Consider the following 18469-nt stretch of genomic DNA (forward strand, 5'->3'; position numbering starts at 1 on the left):
TTCGATGACATACTGCTAGAAGCAATAGCCACTTTTGGCTGAGCAAACTACATTGACGGACCCTGCCTGAGCTAGACTAATGAATGATGTGTCTCACCTTGACCTAGAGTTACGGTGTTTACCCTGACCAGTAAAACTATAGTACCAGAATAAACATAGATGTGTATGGAGGCAATTTAGATATTTAGTCATTTCATATAGCTTGCAAAAACTAATTCATAGAAAGTTGTCTCAATTTTGTTGGGCTCAACGCTGTACAGAATATGCAAACCTTTTTTTATGCGACTCACATGTACTACATAAAATCATAAAACAACCTTTACATATCCAAAAAAAAACCTCGATGTAAACAGGTTAGTTTTGTCATTTGCCGACCTGTTTGAATTTTGTGAACATTTTCTAAAATTTCCATTTTTTTTAATTTCCGAATATGTGTTGAATACATGATCATTTTTTCTAAAATCGCGGGTATTTTTTTGCGAACATTTTTCAAAATCGTGATTTTTTATAATATGCAAACATTTTTTTAAATACTGGACATTTTATGATTTTCCAAACATCTTTTGGTTGCATGAAAATTTTATGATTTCTTAAAAACAATGCGAACAGTTTTACAATACTGGACATTTTATGATTTTCCAAACATTTTTTGAATTCATGAATATTTTATTATTTATCAAATAAAATTCAAAATTCAGAACTTTTGAAAATCTCGAATTAATTTGAAGAAGGAAAAACAGAAACGAGAATAAGAAAAGAAAAAAAGGGGGCGTCGCCTGGCCCATGAACGTGTGTGGGGTGGAGGAGGCACGCTCGCTGTTAAGAGAGAAAAGTAGAGGAAAAAATGGTAGTTCCTAGGATCAAACCCGGGTGCGCTCTAGCCGCTACAGTATGTGTGTCCTTCTGATATATGTAAGGGTATCATCTTATAAGAGCCGAACCCGACGAGACGACTTTGAAAAAAAAATGAATCGTTTACTTCACTTATTGATGACATTGTGGGTAATTTACAACAACTTCGGAGGCAATTTCGATGACGCATCGGCAGAAGCAATAGCCGCTTTATTATTAGGTAAAAAAGTATAGATATAGATTTTGAATGGAGGTGGAACTGCTGGGACTGCACATTAGTGCATCATAACAAAGGACAAAAGGAGAGGTGATGTAGCGGGCAAATTTAATCATTAGGGCCAAAAACCAGTGGGTGGGGTGAGGTATTTGTTTGTAAAAAAAAGTTTGGTGGGAATTGGGAATCGACCAAGGAAAAAGCTCGAGGTGTATGGGAGGGGTACCAAGTGACGACATACAAATTCTCTTTAATAATAGAGATATGTGAGAGATGAGTGCGTAATTCTGATCTAGTTGGATGCATACCACCCACACAATTCTTTTTCTGGCGGGAAACCTTTCAATCTATTTATCAATAGTCGTGGAAGTACAAAGAACATTAGAAGTAATAAAAATTACATCCAACTCGGTAGACCATCTAGCGATGACTACAAGCACTGGAAAGAGCCAAAGGTGCACAACCATCATCGCCATTCCCTTACCAAAGCCGGACAAACCTTGTTGTAGTCAACAGTCGTGAAATTGTCGTGTTAAGGCCTCATAGAACCAACACACCAGGACGACAACTGTTACCATTGAATAGGCGTGTAAATCGAAAGTATCAACATGTAGACACATGAACACAGACGGATGAAGACCGGGTCCAAGTAGATTCAACGAAGACAAACGCCGATCGAAAATGGCGGAATCCTGGAGACACACCTCCACACACCCTCCGACGACACTAGACGCACCGTCAAGACGGAGGCTAAGAGGGGGAACCTTATTCCATCTTCCGGGAGCCGTCACCATCTGACTTTCCTGAACAGAACAGAAACCCTAAACGAACACGAAAGGACACCAAAAAATGGAGCAGGAGCTCTCCCTCGGCAAGGGCCGAGAACCACCGCGCCTCCATGGTCTAAGGAGGCAGACCTGCGGCATTGTCGGCAGGAGGCGAGAAACCCTAATTGTCGGGGCGCGCGAATCTGAACATACATCTGATAGACATACACACATCAATGAAACCCTCAAAACTTCTGTTAAGGTTCATGGACCACAGTCCCTTCCACGACAGATGCAAGAAAAAAGGCCCATCAGCCCCGGGCACGAATATTAAAGCACAATCCAACGGCTGAGACCCATGGCAGCAGTCCTTTAAAAATCCCTACCCCATAAACCCTAGAAACGAGCAGCCATCCTCCCAAACCGCACGAAAACCCCTCCCGTCTTTCCTCCCCTCCCGCCCCCACCCCACACCCCTCCCCATGGCGTCTCCCCCCAACGGCGCCGCCGCCGCCTCCTCGGCCGCCGGGGGCGCGCCCCCCGTCGACAAGGAGGTCGACTTTGCCAACTACTTCTGCACCTACGCCTACCTCTACCACCAGAAGGAGATGCTCTGCGACCGCGTCCGCATGGACGCCTACCACTCCGCCGTCTTCCGCAACCCCCACCACTTCCGCGGCAAGGTGAGAACAAACGGCCCCTCCCCGCTCCCCCGTCCCCGCGAATCGCCGGAGGTCCGAGGTTTGCTGTAATTTGGGGCCCCGGTTCGACTGATTCGGCGGATCTGTCAGGTGGTTCTTGATGTCGGCACCGGGAGCGGCATCCTCGCCATCTGGAGCGCTCAGGCCGGCGCCAGGAAGGTGTACGCCGTCGAGGCCACCAACGTGGCGGAGCACGCCCGCGAACTCGTCCGCGCCAACGGGGTCGCCGACATCGTTGAGGTCATACAGGGCACCATGGAGGACATTGTGCTGCCGGAGAAAGGCGAGTCTTTTCGTTTCTTGACTCCATCTTACATTTGTTCGTCCCTGAATCGATGGTAACATTTGGAAGTACCGGCGTTGGCTGGTGGAGTGATATCCCAGCAATATTGTTGACAACAAAAAGGCCAAGTCTTTCATCTTGAAAGGGGATTTTTTTAGTCTTATCAGAATATGAAAGATATGATGTATATTGAGTATTGATCAGTTTGTTGTGTGTGTGTTTTTGGAACTGCAGTTGATGTCATTATCTCTGAGTGGATGGGCTACTATCTCTTGAGAGAGTCCATGTTTGATTCCGTCATATGCGCACGTGACCGCTGGTTGAATCCAGGTGGTGTAATGTAAGTAAAGAGAAGCATTCTTGAATTCTAAGTTTGCGAACTTGTATTGGTATTGAATTTTCTTACCAGAACTATGATTGTTATATGCAGCCTGATCAAATAATCTGTAAATCAAGTTAAATTAACAAACACATGATCTTAAATTTTTTTTGTCTGAAAGATGACAATCAACACCCTTCTGATTTTGTTGTTTGCACAAATAAAACACAGATGTACCTAATGCGGGATCAATCTGTTGCAGGTATCCTAGTCATGCTCGGATGTGGTTAGCACCAATAAGAAGTGGTTTGGGTGACAAAAAGATGGAAGATTTCGAGATTGCTATGAATGACTGGAATCATTTTGTTGAGGACACCCAGGCTTATTATGGGGTCAACATGAATGCCTTGACAAAGGCATATCGTGCAGAACACGAGAAGTTCTATCTCAAGGTATCTCTTAGCACAAAGGCATCATATTTTTGTCTTTTTGTTGGATTGGCATGCTTTTGGTCTGAAAAAATGTGATTCATCTATACAAACATAAGTCTTAGTATAATGATATTTTTTGAAGTAGCTCCTACGAATTTATATTCATCAAAAAGGACAAGGCCATGCCAAATGTTTGTGTAGTTCTTTGTTTCTCAAATAACTCCAGTCTTGGGATGTAAAGTTTAGTTTTTTTTTTTGAAGCTTATAAATGACTTGCACCTAATAGGCCTGTAATATACCGTATTTCACAATTAATCACTACATACTTCAAGTAAGGACCCTCAGTTCTTTTTACAAGACATTTCTCACTTCCATAACCATTCTTTGTATTCTTCTGCAGTCTTCAATTTGGAACAATCTTCATCCGAACCAACTTATTGGGCAACCTGCTGTCGTCAAGGAGATGGATTGCTTGACAGCAACCGTTGAAGAGATTCGAGAAGTTAGAGCACAAGTTACATTGCCAATCAACCAGGATAGAACAAGGCTAGCTGCATTGGCTGGGTGGTTTGATGTTCACTTTAGAGTATGTCTAGCTGAATTATTTCACAGATCTCTCATGTTTTACTCAATGGAAGACACTCACTATTTTCCACTTACAGGGTAGCAAGCAAAACCCTGCAGTTGAGGAAGTTGAATTGAATACAGCCCCAGATGAGAATGGTGGGACACACTGGGGTCAGCAGGTTGGTTTTCTAGAATATATATCAGTATCCTTTTCTGTTGTTGCTGAATTTTCTAACGGCAATTATATCAAGTTGCCTGGCAGTCTGTCTGACAGCCATTTGTTTCTTCTCCAAGGTATTCTTGATGACTCCAGCTCCGAGAGTAAATGAAGGGGACAGTATCAATGTTTCTTTCTCGATGGTTCGCTCGAAAGAGAATCACCGGCTTATGGATATGGATATCACCTATGAACTGCACGAGGCATCTGGAAGGAAGCTACCAGCAGTCGCAACCAAGATTTTCTTAGAGTAGAGCAAGGTCTGGTTCACAGAACTGCAATACGCTTTTGAATTATACCCATTCAGTTTTTAGCGTGAAGGTGCACAATACATTTGGGATGAAGCACTTTGGTTAATGGTTCAACACCAGGATTTAACCTAATCTTTTTTTTTCTGTTTTAACAGATCACTGACTGGATCTGACTCGGTTGATGGGATGTCAGGGCATTGTGTGCTATCATGTGTCGTGCTGTGCCGTATCAAAAACCTTGCCCACAGTTCAGAGAAACATTGGTCCCCGGTGTGTTTGTTTTTCATAGTATGGCATAATGGCCAACCTTTGTGTAATACATACTATGCGGGGTGTGTAACAGTGATACCATGAGGCATGATCAAGTGCCAGAGATTTTGTTTGTTGTATCGGTAATTTATTATTGTCATTTGATTGGTTGAATGATTCGAGCTGTTGCCTCTAGATTAGAAGTTGGTTTTCGATGCCTGTCACTTAGTTCAACTTGGGTTCACTGAATTTTAAAGCGAAGATGCAACCAATCTGAGCTGTTATTCAGTGAGATCCATCTGACTATACCTAGATTGCTTTGACTTTTGATAGTAATTCACATCGACAGAAGTTGAGGTATTTCTGGATGAACTCTTTGCACTGACAGCAAACTAAGGTGTTTAGAGACAAACTAAAACAGATGAAAACTGCTTGGCAATTTTATCTGATGTTCTGAAAGTTTTTTTTTAATCTTTGCCTTTTGACATTTAAGTTTTGAAAATTCCGAAGTGATAGCATTACCATTGTGAGTGCATTTTGTATTTTTGTCAGAGATTTTGCTTGCTGTATCAGTAATTTTGTTGGTTTTCCTTCCAATGCCTGTGATGTAACTTTCGTTCAACTGATGTGTTTGTGCTCACTACATTTTAAAGGGAAAGATAGACTGAACTGTTTTTGCAGTTTGTTTTAGCTGGTCGGCAATCTAGTTCCATTTTGACTAGAACTAGATTGGTTTGAATTTCCATAAAAAAGGTTGATTTGAATCTCCCTAAAAATGTTTGGTTTGAATTTCCCTAAAAAAGAGATTTGGTGTGGCTAGATCTCAGTCGATTGAGATTTAACCAAGTCTATCATGTGATAGAACATATATAAGAAAAAAGAAAGAAAACATAAAATAATTCTTTTTGCACGGATCTTCATGTAAGATCCAACGACTGAGACTTGGTTAAGTCTTAATCGACTGAGATAAGCAATCCCGAACAAGATTTGGTTTGAATTTTGTTGACAGTTTTTGAAAACTCCCCAAGTGATGGCATCACCATTCTGAGCGCATTTGTCAGTTCACTTGCTCATACCCAGCTCAGTCAGTAGCAGCTAGGCAGGCACTGTGAAAACGATAAGGTTCGGACCAGCCAAGCCGGCAGCCACAGCCTCTCCCTCTCCCTCCCCAGCGCCGGAGCTCGTCTCCTCTCCTCGCCGGCGCCACCGCCCCCATGCTCCTCCCAGTGCGCGGCCTCCCGGCCGCCCCTCATCGCCCGCTCACCCACCCACACAGCTCCCCCGCGCCGCCGCCCTCCCTCCTCGGTGCCCGGCGCCGCCGTCCGTCCCGGAGGCTCTCCAAGGTCGTGTCCTACTACGGCCTCACCACTCCGCCGTACAAAACCGTAAGCACGGCCATCTTATCTCGCCCGGATCCGCGCGCCGCCGCGCCATTAAAGAAGATGCCGCCTTGACCTTAAGCTTCGCGTGGCTGGTTGCAGGACGCCCTGGAGCCGTACATGAGCAGGCGGGCGGTGGAGCTGCACTGGGGCAAGCACCAGCAGGAGTACGTGGACGGGCTCAACAGGCAGCTCGCCATCAGCCCGCTCTACGGCCACACCCTCGAGGACCTCATCAAGGAGGCCTACAACAACGGCAACCCGCTGCCCGAGTACAACGACGCGGCCGAGGTGATGCCGCACACTCATATTTCACCTTCCTGGTAGTAGCTTTCAGCTTGATTGACTGTCGCAGACAGATAGCTGAAACAGAGGGGATGCTGCTGTACTGTATTTGGTTGCTGCAATTCTGAACCTGTATGTTATATTGTGATGTGTAGGTCTGGAACCATCACTTCTTCTGGGAATCGATGCAGCCGGAAGGCGGCGGCTCGCCCGAGGCGGGCGTGCTGCAGCAGATCGAGAAGGATTTCGGCTCCTTTTTTAATTTCAGGGAGGAGTTCATGCGCTCGGCGTTGTCATTGTTGGGGTCTGGTTGGGTTTGGCTTGTCTGTAAGTATCCCTTTACTACCATTTCTTTCTAGTACAGACAGGCAATATCTGTCTGAAAGTCTGGTTAACAGCTGAATGTTTTGCGTATTTCAGTGAAGAGAAGCGAGAGGAAGCTCGAGGTGGTTCACACCCGAAATGCTATCAACCCACTTGCTTTTGGGGATATTGTATGTTTGCTCAACCCTTTATGTTTGCTCAACCAATTTCCAGTTTTAATCTTTGCAATGACATTCCGTGTCTTCTTCTCTTTCAGCCAATCATCAGCCTAGACTTGTGGGAGGTAAGGGAATTGAAGAACCTCTGTTTAGATCCCACCATGCGCCATGTACTGACATTTCTCTTTATCCCTTTCAGCATGCTTACTACTTAGATTACAAGGTACCCTACTAGATCCCATTTTTCTGCTTGCTATCAAAACTTTAAAAGTTAAGTACTAATATACCTGAAAACCGCTCTGGTGCTTTTTAATGATGTAGGATGACAGGCGAACATATGTGTCAAACTTTCTGGATCACCTTGTGTCTTGGCATACTGTCACTCTACGCATGATGCGCGCGGAGGCTTTTGTTAACCTTGGTGAACCAACTATCCCAGTGGCATGAGATGATACGGATATGACCTGGAGTTGTCTCTGAATATGTCGATCTCATGAGGTAATTCATTTTGCAGCATCATACATGGCATATGTGCAGCTTAATTATGCCGTTTGATGCCCTGAGCACGAGGTGGTATATAAATAATCAATCCAGGGTTTAAGGCATCAGTTCCCTATTATGTTTCTTTTTCTAGCTATGTGGTAGAGTAAGTAGTAGCATTATACCTGCCATATTTGCAGCTTAATCAAGTAATATACCATTCGATTCCCTGCGTGCGAGGTGGTATATAATATAAATAATAAAGCAGGGTTCAAAGTATCGGTGCCCTATTATGTCTCTTTTTCTAGCTATGAGTTAAGTAGTAGCATAGAACTCCGCCTATGTCTTTTAGGCATAGCCGGTCCCAAGCCCGGGTAAAGGAGGAGGGTTGTGATAGGTTTGGCGAGCCAACGTAAAAACTAGCCAGTCCTTTGGGTATGAAACCCATTTGGGCGAGAGTAGTACTAGGATGGGTGACCTCCTGGGAAGTCCTCGTGAAAGGGTTTCATATCTAGGCTACCCCAACTTGTTTGGGACAAAAGGCTTAGAAGAAGAAGAAGAAGTTAACTAGTAGCATAGCAGTGCCAGAAATTCTGCTGCATTGATACAAGGGATGTTGATATATCATGTAATGTTTCTACTTTCTGCACAAGTAACAATAAAGCTTCTCTTGAAAAGCTAGCGTGTAAGGCAATCGAATATTGGGTTTCAGACTTAGACATGTGCAGCTGGAAATATCAAGGTAGAATTGACTCGACGCTGTTTCTTTGGCTGAGGTAGTAGTAGGAAGCATGCAGCTTGGAGGCCAGAGCAGAAAGATGTAGTGAAATCTGGTTAGTATTATTAATGCCCAGGGGTATATGTAGCAGTTGGATTGTGTTGTTTCATTTCTTTTCTTTTTGGGTTTGTGCAGTTGCTTAGGTGGCTGACTGGAGGGAGTTTGGTTAAATTTCACAGTTAATGGTCGGAGAAGAGACGTTTTGCCAAATCACCTTATTTCATTCTGATGAAAACTAGCACCACCAATATGGATATATATCGTTGAAGGTTACTAGTGATATAATATTTATTTTAGATAAACAGGGAGAGCTCCCTGGTTCCATTTCATAGAAAGAAGCCTGACAAACCAGGTCCGAAACATAAAGGTCTTACAAAAGCTCAAAATAATATCAACTTAGAACTCAAAGGGGAAACTACTCTCCAACACTGTTTCCCACCAATCACATAAGAGAACCGCAAACCACCTTTTACACAGCACATAAGCCCCAGTAACAGAGGATTCAGGCCGTTTGCTGCGAAGCAAAGCAGGCAGGTTCCAGCGTGGAGGTGGGGTTTCATATCTTCTTAAAAATTATCTGTGTCCACTACTTCGTAACTTCTTAAATTGGTAGGCACAAGTGCCTTTTGTCAGTATTAGCAAGTTGAACATGTAGAAAAAGATAATTTTTGTGCCGGGCCTTAAGTTTTGCCTCTGAACTTGGTTAATCTTCCACGCAGTAGTAAGAACTCACGTTGAGGTTCCCTTTTCTTTTTTAAAGTAATACGGGAGGTTATACGAAGTAAGATGGATGTTTTATGCAAGGTTCCCTGTAACAAGGACTCTGAACCTGCCACATTCTGAGTCTTTCAGCCATAATTACACATCATAAGGATCACACTATGCTATATTCTGACAACAAAATAATTAAACATCACACTATGCTACATTCTGAAAACAAAAGATAGATCATATCATTGAAGAATCCACTAGACCTATTGCTTTCAGGCTTTCCATGTCCTGCACTGAGCTATTTGATGCAATGTTCTTGCACCCCATTATATATCCATCGCAATCCCCAAGGCCCACGATTGTTTTAAACACGCCAAGTGGTCTGCTCGTCTTCCTTCCGTAGCGATAGCCAAAATGTCCAGGCCTTCAAAAATATCTTGATCCCTTCTTTTTCGTTCATTTGTCAGGGATGCCAAGGAAAATCCTGAACCACATCCTACTGGATGAGACGGAGAGTTTGCGGGGGGTAGCGTGATGTAACCACGTCACGCGATGCACGGTGAACAAGGAAGCTCTGCCCGAAGATAAGACAGCTGGGGTTTCGTCGTTGTCCTCGTCCGTCGCTATGGGGAAGTGACCTCACATTTCAAGTTATTATGCAGTAAAAGCAGGCATGGACGCTTCAGAGCAAGGGGACTTGACTTCAGAGTACGCGCTATCGATCTAGCTTGTGCTTAAAGCCACGGAACTTTATGTCTTCAGAACAATATCCCATAGTGCTGTTAGAACAGCCCCTGGTTTTCCACGATCGTAGGCATAGCTTCATCATTTGTTGTAACAGAATTCAGCCATTGTGGACCGAGGCACATGCCCCCATGAATGTTTGCCTTGCTCAAACATATTCTTCTTTTTCATCAATAGTTGCCTGGGCATATTATCCTCTTTTTTCTCCGCCCGATTCTTCGGAGCATATCGAATGGTCCCTGAGGAGCCACGGATGACTGACTTTTTAAAACTTTACAGATCCTCTCGATGCTCGTATCTTATTGACGGTTGAACCAATGCAAAAATATTATGAAAAAGTTGTACTGTGTTGACGGTTTGCAAAAAGAAAACCAGCGTGCAGTTTGCTGGACCGTCTACCTAAGCTACTGGTTGGTATGGCAGGTTAATCTGCTCAACCAACATATATCGTCCACAACAGTATGGGGAATCATTAGTAGGTTGCACATGTTTATTTCAGTCTTTAGATAATTTCAGGGACGAAAGGAAAACAAATAGGAAAAAGACGCGGCCGGTGATTTGGTGAGAACCATAATCTGATGCTAATTAAATTAAAATGGTAGAGCAGCAGCAACAACACAAACCATGATGGATGATTACAAGGACAGATAGTATTATAGCAAAGTTGTGATACAGTTCTCATCGAGCTAAGACACTAGACACATATGCTTATTATGAAAGGCGGCGGAGGCCGGTGGATCTCCTCTGCGCCTTGCGGCCTCCGTCCATGGCGGCCATGTCCGGTTTAGTTGCAGCAGCAGCAGAGGCAGTCGAGGCAGCACTCGCATGTCTCGTAGCAGCAGAAGCAGCACAGCGCTGTGAACACGCTGCAGACCCGAATAAAATCCAATCAGCCAGACACAGAAAAACAAATCTACAAAGTGAACAACGATCAAAACAAAATGAATTAACAGGAACTAGTACTAGGGGAATCAGTTCCAAGATATTCCTGGCCTGCCTCTATGGTTTCTCCGAGGATTTTTCAGATGGCAGAAAAGTTAATCTCTCTCTCGGTCTCTGCATCGACAGATGCACACGGCCGAGAGATTTCTCAATTGACAGGACCAGCAGAGCAAAACCCAGAGAGAGGGGGAGTGAGCGAGTGGATGAACAAACTGTGAGTGTGTGTGTGTGTGTGTCTCACCATGCGTAGATGCAGCCCTTCTCCTCGTGGCGCTTCTGCACGTGCTCCGTGTAGGACATCTCCTGCCCCGACGGAGCGTTATACATCTTCGCAAAGGGTGGGTTGGGTTACTATGGAAGAAGAAGAAGAGGTGTCCAAGGGTTGTGCTCTGCTCTGCTCTCCTCTCCTGTGGCTTTGGGAAGATGTAGGATTGGAACGGGAAGGAGTGGGTGGGGTTTTATAGGCCGGGAAGGCAGCTAGCCGCACCTGTGCCACAGTTTTTTTTACTCACCACAGCCACCTAAGCACAAGTGGCAACACTGTTTTGTACTAACACAGCTCGATGGGCCCACACATCGGCCATGGTGGTTGCTGTTTGTCATCGACAAGTTTGTCTTTTGTAGGTGTGGAACACACGGCTTGGTGCTAGTCGACCTCTAGAAATCATAGACAAAAATCTCTCAGAACTCCCAAATGGACCAGTTTAGTTGCTACTACATGAGTCGGGGAAGTTAAATATCGGTTTTTGTAGTACTCCCTCCGTTCCTAAATATTTGTCTTTCTAGAGATTTCAAATGGTCACCACATACGGATGTATATAGACATATTTTAGAGTGTAGATTCACTCATTTTGTTCCGTATGTAGTCACCATTTGAAACCTTTAAAAAGACAAATATTTAGGAACGAAGGGAGTATATATGAAAATAAAGAAAGGGTTCAACATGGTCTGTCCTTGTTTTCTCCATTTTGCGCCAACCCGGACCCGGACCGGAGTCTCTTGTGCCTCTCTCGGTGGTTTGATTGTGAATCCTGACTTTCTTTTTGAATGAAGAGAGGATTCCTAGCTAGTCTAGGTGAGTGGTCAGTTGTGATTTTTTCGAAAAGGAGTGGTCAGTTGTGATGGGCTGGAATAAATCCACCACCTATCGATGAGGACTATGAGGTCACGGGCCCATGACCATGATGGGTGTATGTATGGTGGGAAGGAAGAAGACCAATTTGCCTCGGTCGCCACTAATTATTAATTAGCTTGCAAAGTTAGCTACTACGGCCTCACTATCTGCATATCTGTTCTTAGTGCAAGCATCACATCATGCTTCAGAAAAAGGTTCCATATATACGATGGCTGCAGATCATATCTTACCATGCATAGAGGCAGCCCTTCTCCTCGTGCCGCTTCTGCGCGTGCTCGTAGTAGGACATGCCTTGCGGCGGCGGAGGGTTGTTATACATCTCGCCGCCGGCCGGCTGGGCTCCTATCCTCTCTCCGGCTAGTTTTAGATCTCTTCTACCTTGTCTAGTTCTTGTGTGTATGTAAGTAAGGTTATTATTGCATATTGCATTCGGATGGGTGTAGTGTATTTATATGTCAGGGGAGGTCCAACACTTGTCAAATCCCAGCTGCCAAGTGTACATTCACATCCGAATGTATCTTCTAACATAAATTAGAGAGGAAGTATCCTAATGAAGACAAAAGACAGACCTCATTAGTTTCCTTCGACCCTAAGGTTTCAAATATGTCAGCTACCTAGTGTGATTCCCATTGAATTGATTCACTACACTGCTATATTTGACCAGAAAGGGTCCAAAATAAGACGTCCAACATTTGTCGATGCCCAACATTAATAGGGCAGGGGGTGTCCAACGACAAGTGTACATCACATCTGAATGTGCTATCTTCTAACATAAATTAGAAGTATAATTGGGGAGAAACAAACAGGACTTGATTGGTTTCCTTCGACCCGAAGATTTCTAAATTACCATCTACCCACTGTAATTCCCATTGAATTGAGTTACCACACTGCCATATTTGACTGTCAAAAGTCCAAATTAAGAAACAGACCATGCAGGGGATGGGGTCCCTTTTCCAGCTGATGATATTTTTCTTAGCAGCTAGGAGTGTACCAATATTGACAGTAGAATGGAGGACAAGTGGATGCCTCTTACGTTGTGTTCTTGGTTTTATCTTGGCGTGGATTTTCTTCGTCCGCTGGCAAGCTCGCTGATTACCGACTAGTCGACGTTGTATTCTAGAAGGAAAATCCATCAGCGTCGACGGGGACATCAAGGAGGATTTGTTTCATCTGGCCTCTGCTGGTCTGTCTTGGTGTACATTCATTTGCAAGAATTGACCACGAATGTATAAGTGACCACGAAAGTATATCGCTCGTGCTTGAGAACCGTCACAAAAGAGATTAGACTATAATATGTATGTTATCATGATATGATTGGAAAGTTCCAATCCATTTAATATATTTAGGCTCACTTTAAATTCCCATCGCAGATATCCTTGTAAAGTTTTTTCTAGCAGTAATGCACGATCAATATAAAGATTTAGGGAACTGCGCTGTACTTTTTCAATCAAAAAATGAACCTGAACTGCTGCCTTAAGTATGTATTCTGCATAGTAATAACATAGGAGTCCAAATTCAAACTTGGAACGGAATCCAGAGGTGGGTGTACGCCATCATAACACTAACGTATTATTTTTGACCTCATCATAACACCAACACCTCCAATAACTTGCACAGAATGATACATGTACGCTATCACGCTAGTACTCGTCTGTCCACTAGATGCAGTGCACATGCTTGCTATGTGTATAGTCATATCAAAGGCCCGTGAGCATATGACACGGTGAGGATATGGTTCTATCATAAAAGGAAACAATAGCAAATAAAATTGACTATAGTAGAAGTAGTGCATGGAGACACCCACTGCTGCATAAGCAGATAAATGCAGTGCAGTGAGCTACCGAAGCGCCATCAAATTAGCAATTCCTAACAGATAAATATAGTTGCATTCCAAGTCTCCCAGATCCAGTTCCTCTAGTAATGATGATGAGAACACCTATATATTCATTAAGAGTGATCACCATCTTACTTAAATGAGTTACATAGGTGTGAGAGGCATTAGGGATTATTCTATGGCAGGGGAGTAGATGAAAGTGAGACATTTGGAACTATACGGTACTTTTATTTCTTTGATAGGTGACAATTGGGAAATGCCTCGTAAATGTCATTTGATACCATGTAATGTTAACAGTCCCATGCGGGATGTAATCCTCCGACGTTTAGGATAGAGCTGTCTGCAGGCACAAGGTTTTCTGCATCTACATGTATCTTGTAATATAAAATTAGAAGTATCCTTACGGATATGAAAACACAACTAAATTAGTTTCCTTCGATCCAAAGATTTCTATACTGTCGCACCTCCACTTACTGCATCCTGTATGTTGGCCCCCTTATGTTTTGTGTCCAATTTTGACCATATATTTAAATAGAAAAATATAAATTATATTCCACAAAAATTAAATTGATTATGAAAGGAGGTTTAGAGGTCGAGGCAAAATGCCAAAATACAAAACATTACTCTCGCTGCATTACATCACGCAAATGCTTAACCCCCGCAAGACACCACAACAAAGTCTCTTCTTTGATTCTAGCAACAATAACTCCAACCGGCACCGCGATGTTACAGAAGACACATGCATTCCACTCCTTCCAGATTTCCCACGAGATAATCAACATTAGGAAAACAAGCGCCCTTCGCGATTGAGTCCTCTTGGGCACATTGAGACTCTACCACTCCTTCACGGAATCCATGCCACCCCAATCTGGAAGATGTACATCATGAGGACCAAGCCAAGTTTAATCATGCCCCAAACTCTGACGGTGTAGCCGTGTAGCAACAATGGAAAAGAAGACGAGCCGCCGATTCTTGAGCCTGTTTGCAAAGGGGGCATAAGTTTTAGTTAGACCATCCCGGCGTTGGAGTTTGTCAGCCATCCAAATCCTATTTTGATAATTAGCCATGCGGAGAATTTGCATTTGGGGGCCGGGGCGGGGGGGATCCCTCCACATGTTCTGGAGCATGTCCGTGTCACTGTCAACCAAACCAAGGAATTGTGCGCTAGCTATAGGCCGCCGCCGCTGAGTAATGTCAACCAAACCAATGCATTCGTGAATTGTGCGCCCTAGTTGGTGTATTATGTGGACGGTTTGTAAAAACAAAATCAGCGCGCGGTTTGCTGAACCGTCTTCCTAAACTACTGTTTTTTTTGAAAAGGAGGTTAAAACCCGCGGCCTCTGCATCAATCGGTGCATACGGCCATCTTTATTTATTATTCAACATAGGTCTAACAAGAACATAATCAAGCCACCCGAAGCCACCACTCACACCTATACAACTCGATAATGTGGAGTGCTCTCACTCCTCATATCTAAAACAAACTGGTGCCGTCGCTGATCCATCCACATAACGTATCGAAACCCATAACCGGTGCAGCTAGCAGACTTAAAGCGTACACCACATGCACATGTTTTAGAAGCCGCCATCATCATCGAACCGCTGATCCATCTTCAGGTGAGAGATCTGCATCATCCTTACCAGACCATCCATCCGTCGACGCCACCACGGCGCCCAACGGAGCCACCGCCCCGCGCTCGTCCGTCCAGACACGAAGATTCTGGAAGATCTGTCATGCGTAGCACCTGCCGACCAGGCATGACACAGCGTAGCACCTGTCGGCCAGGCATGAATTGACATCTTCACCGAAAGCTCCGTGCAAGACGAAGCCGCTCCACCTCTTGCCTCTGTCTTCTAGCTTTGCTCCACAAACGATGCTTCCAAGAGAGAAAACGACACCGCAGTACCACCATCGTCCGATCTGGAAGACCAGATCCTGGGGTTTCCCCCGGAGCAACACGAGTGGGTCGACAGTAGTTACACGACGATGCCTTCATCAAGGTAACGATGCAGAACGCCGCCATCGCCTACCATCGGCTCGGTTTCATCGGCAACTATATGTCTTCCCGACTTGCAGCCGGAACTAGATGTCGGATCTCGAGATCTGACCATCCAGTCTCACGCTGACCACCTCCGACAGACGAGATGGCCACCACCGCCAGCGGCACCGGCCAGATCAAATCTGACCGGAGGCTCCGCCGACCAGTCAACCATGGCCACATCCCCTCCTGATCCATCCTTCCCACGAAGCCGCCGGAGCAGCGCCGAACCGCCGGGAAAGACGAAGACCGAAGGGCGATCTCGCGCCGCCGGTCCCTCCAGACCTCGGGCCTGCAGCCTAGATCCCCTCCATCACCGGCGGCGCCCGGGCTTAGCCGGCGCACGTCTCTGGAGACGACGAGGTGGAGGAGAGGGGGGGGCGGGGGCAGCCGCCGAGGTGCTGGGGTTGGCCCCCTGATCGCCCTGGAGGGAGCGATACAAGGGGGGAGGGAGCGATACGAGGGGGGAGGGGGTGATACAAGGGGGGAGGGGGCGTTACGAGGCCCTCAACTACTGGTTGGTATGGCAGGTTAATCTGCTCAACCAACATATATCAGGCACAACAGTTGCACACGTTCATTTCAGTCACAGAGAAAATAATAATGAAATGTTCATTTCAGTCACAGAGAAAATAATAATGAAATGTTCATTTCAGTCTTCAGATAATTACAGGGAGACAAAGCAAAGTGTCAAAGGAAAAGCGCAGTGGGCAGGTGAGGACCAGAATGATGCTAATTAAAAAAAGATGCAACACAAACCATGATGGATGGTGATTATAGTGATAGTCTTGTCTGGTAAAGATAATATTATGCGGTACCTGATAGAGTTCTCATCGAGCTAAGCTGCTAGCTAGCTTATTACGAAATTGTAATTTTTTTTGGGGGATAATTAACAGTAGTGGAGGCCGGTCGATCTCGCGCTGCACCTTTGTCCGTCCGTCCGCCCGTCCATGGTGACCATGGCTGGTTTAGTTGCAGCAGCAGCAGAGGCAGTCGAGGCAGCACTCGCACGTCTCGTAGCAGCAGAAGCAGCACAGCGCCGTGAACGCGCTGCAAACCAACCAAATACTCAATCAAGCACACAAACACGGAGAAACAAAATCACAAAAAGGCGAATAACGAACAGAACACAAAGGAATTAACAGGAACTAGGGGAAAGATCAGTTCCAGTAATATCCCAGCGCCTGTCTTTCTGATTTCTCCCAAGATTTTTCAGAGTTTTATAGCCCCTGGCGGCCTCTGCATTGGCTGGTGCACATGGCGGAGAGATTTCTCGGAGAGAGATAAGAGGAGCAAAACCCAGAGGGGGAGAGGGAGTGGATGAACAAAGTGTGTGTGTGTGTGTGTGTGTCTCACCATGCGTAGAGGCAGCCCTTCTCCTCGTGGCGCCTCTGCACATGGTCCGTGTAAGACATCTCCTGCCCCGACGGAGCGACGTACATCTTGCCCGGCTTTGCAAAGGGTGGTTGGGTTACTGTGGAAGAAGCGTCTCCAAGGGTTGTGCTCTGCTCTCCTGTGGCTTTGGGAAGATGTAGGATTGGAACAGGAAGCAGGAGTGGGTGGGGTTTATAGGCTGGGAAGGCAGCTGCACCTGTGACACAGTTTTTTTTTCTTACTCATCACCACTACCACCTAAGCACAAGTGGCAACACTGTTTTGTACTACTAACTAAGATAGCTCGATGGGCCCACGCGTCAGCCATGTTGGTTGCTGTTTGTCTTGACAAGTTTTTGCAAGCGTGGAACACGTTTGTGCTAATTGACCTCTAGAAATCATAGAGAAAAATCTCTCAGAGCTCCGAAATGGAGTGAGTTTAGTTGCTACTCCTACATGAGTCAGGGAAATTAAAGTTTGGTTCTGTATATATAAATGAAAAATATAGATAGGGTTAAACTTGGTCTGTTCTTGTTTTCTCCATATGGCGCCAACCTGGACCCGGAGTCTTTTGTTCTTCTCTTGGAAGTCTGATTGTGAATCCTGACTTTCTTTTTGAACGAACCGAGGATTCCTAGCCTAGTTGGGTGGTCAGTTCTGACGGGCTAGAATGAATCCACCACCTATGGATGAGGACCATGAGGTACGATGATCCCATGACCATGATGGGTGTGTGTGTGCATGCGCTGGGTAATGGTGGGAAGGAACAAGACCAATTAGCCTCGGTCGCCACTGATTAATTAGTCTACAAAGTTCGCTATGGCCTCACTGTTCTTAGTGCAAGCATCACATCACATCATTCTTCAGAAAAAGTTCTATATACACGATGGCTGCAGATATCTTGCCTTGCTTCAGAAAATTGTGAGAAGCTGAATTAGTTACCATGCGTAGAGGCAGCCCTTCTCCTGGTGGCGCTTCTGCGCGTGCTCATAGTAGGACATGCCCTCTGGCGGCGGAGGGTTGTTATACATCTCGCCTCCGGCAGGCTGGGCTCCTCTCCTCTCCGGCTAGCTTTAGATGTCTCCTACCTTGTGTGTGCAAGTAAGCAAGGTATTGCACATTGCATTTGGATGGATGTATTTATTAGTCAGGGGAGGTCCAACACTTGTCAAAGCCCAGCTGCTAAGTGTACATTCACATCCGAATGTATCTTCTAACATAAATTGGAAGCATCCTCGCGCAGATCAGAACGTATTAGGAGGGCAGGGGATGTCCAACATTTGTCGATGCCCAACGACAAGTGTACATCACAACTGAATGTACTATCTTGTAAGAAAAAAATAGGAGTATCCATTGGGGAGACGAAAACGGGACCTGATTGGTTTCCTTCGACCCGAAGATTTCTAAATTACCGTCTACCCACTGTAATTCCCAT

At 45.1% G+C, this 18469-nt stretch overlaps 2 protein-coding genes and 2 long non-coding RNA genes across 4 annotated transcripts; 2 read left to right on the plus strand and 2 right to left on the minus strand.

Moving 5' to 3' along the window:
- Positions 1-2243: 2243 nt before the first annotated feature.
- On the plus strand, positions 2244-5025 carry LOC109748022 (protein arginine N-methyltransferase PRMT10). Its single transcript, XM_020307081.4, has 8 exons — positions 2244-2516; positions 2625-2817; positions 3052-3157; positions 3399-3588; positions 3968-4153; positions 4230-4313; positions 4429-4611; positions 4758-5025. The coding sequence occupies exons 1-7, from the start codon at positions 2316-2318 to the stop codon at positions 4603-4605; spliced, it is 1137 nt and encodes a 378-aa protein (XP_020162670.1). The 5' UTR covers positions 2244-2315; the 3' UTR covers positions 4606-4611; positions 4758-5025.
- Positions 5026-5897: 872 nt separating this feature from the next.
- On the plus strand, positions 5898-9863 carry LOC109748016 (superoxide dismutase [Fe] 2, chloroplastic). Its single transcript, XM_020307074.4, has 8 exons — positions 5898-6236; positions 6333-6521; positions 6671-6842; positions 6936-7009; positions 7096-7122; positions 7197-7220; positions 7319-7495; positions 9434-9863. Exons 1-7 carry the CDS (start codon positions 6066-6068, stop codon positions 7442-7444), a joined length of 783 nt encoding a protein of 260 aa, XP_020162663.1. The 5' UTR covers positions 5898-6065; the 3' UTR covers positions 7445-7495; positions 9434-9863.
- Positions 9864-10267: 404 nt separating this feature from the next.
- Positions 10268-11158, minus strand: LOC109748017 (uncharacterized). The gene is made up of 2 exons (XR_002229273.4): positions 10894-11158; positions 10268-10576 (listed from the first exon to the last, which is right to left on the minus strand). It is a non-coding gene; the product is annotated as an uncharacterized lncRNA (long non-coding RNA).
- A 5082-nt stretch (positions 11159-16240) lies between these two features.
- LOC141027913 (uncharacterized) lies at positions 16241-18135 on the minus strand. The gene is made up of 2 exons (XR_012189908.1): positions 17977-18135; positions 16241-16710 (listed from the first exon to the last, which is right to left on the minus strand). It is a non-coding gene; the product is annotated as an uncharacterized lncRNA (long non-coding RNA).
- Positions 18136-18469: the final 334 nt, after the last annotated feature.

Source organism: Aegilops tauschii, chromosome 7 (assembly GCF_002575655.3).
Source record: "Aegilops tauschii subsp. strangulata cultivar AL8/78 chromosome 7, Aet v6.0, whole genome shotgun sequence".
In the NCBI taxonomy this organism is placed as follows: Eukaryota; Viridiplantae; Streptophyta; class Magnoliopsida; order Poales; family Poaceae; genus Aegilops; species Aegilops tauschii.

Excerpts from the sequence above, each read along its gene's own strand:
- LOC109748016 (XM_020307074.4), top strand. The coding sequence starts at position 6,066 with ATGCTCCTCCCAGTGCGCGGCCTCCCGGCCGCCCCTCATCGCCCGCTC. Across the intron at positions 6,522-6,670 it reads AGTACAACGACGCGGCCGAG|GTCTGGAACCATCACTTCTT; the intron begins GTGATGCCGCAC and ends TGTGATGTGTAG. Across the intron at positions 7,221-7,318 it reads CTTACTACTTAGATTACAAG|GATGACAGGCGAACATATGT; the intron begins GTACCCTACTAG and ends TTAATGATGTAG.
- LOC109748022 (XM_020307081.4), top strand. The coding sequence starts at position 2,316 with ATGGCGTCTCCCCCCAACGGCGCCGCCGCCGCCTCCTCGGCCGCCGGG. Across the intron at positions 2,517-2,624 it reads CCCACCACTTCCGCGGCAAG|GTGGTTCTTGATGTCGGCAC; the intron begins GTGAGAACAAAC and ends CGGATCTGTCAG. Across the intron at positions 3,589-3,967 it reads ACGAGAAGTTCTATCTCAAG|TCTTCAATTTGGAACAATCT; the intron begins GTATCTCTTAGC and ends ATTCTTCTGCAG.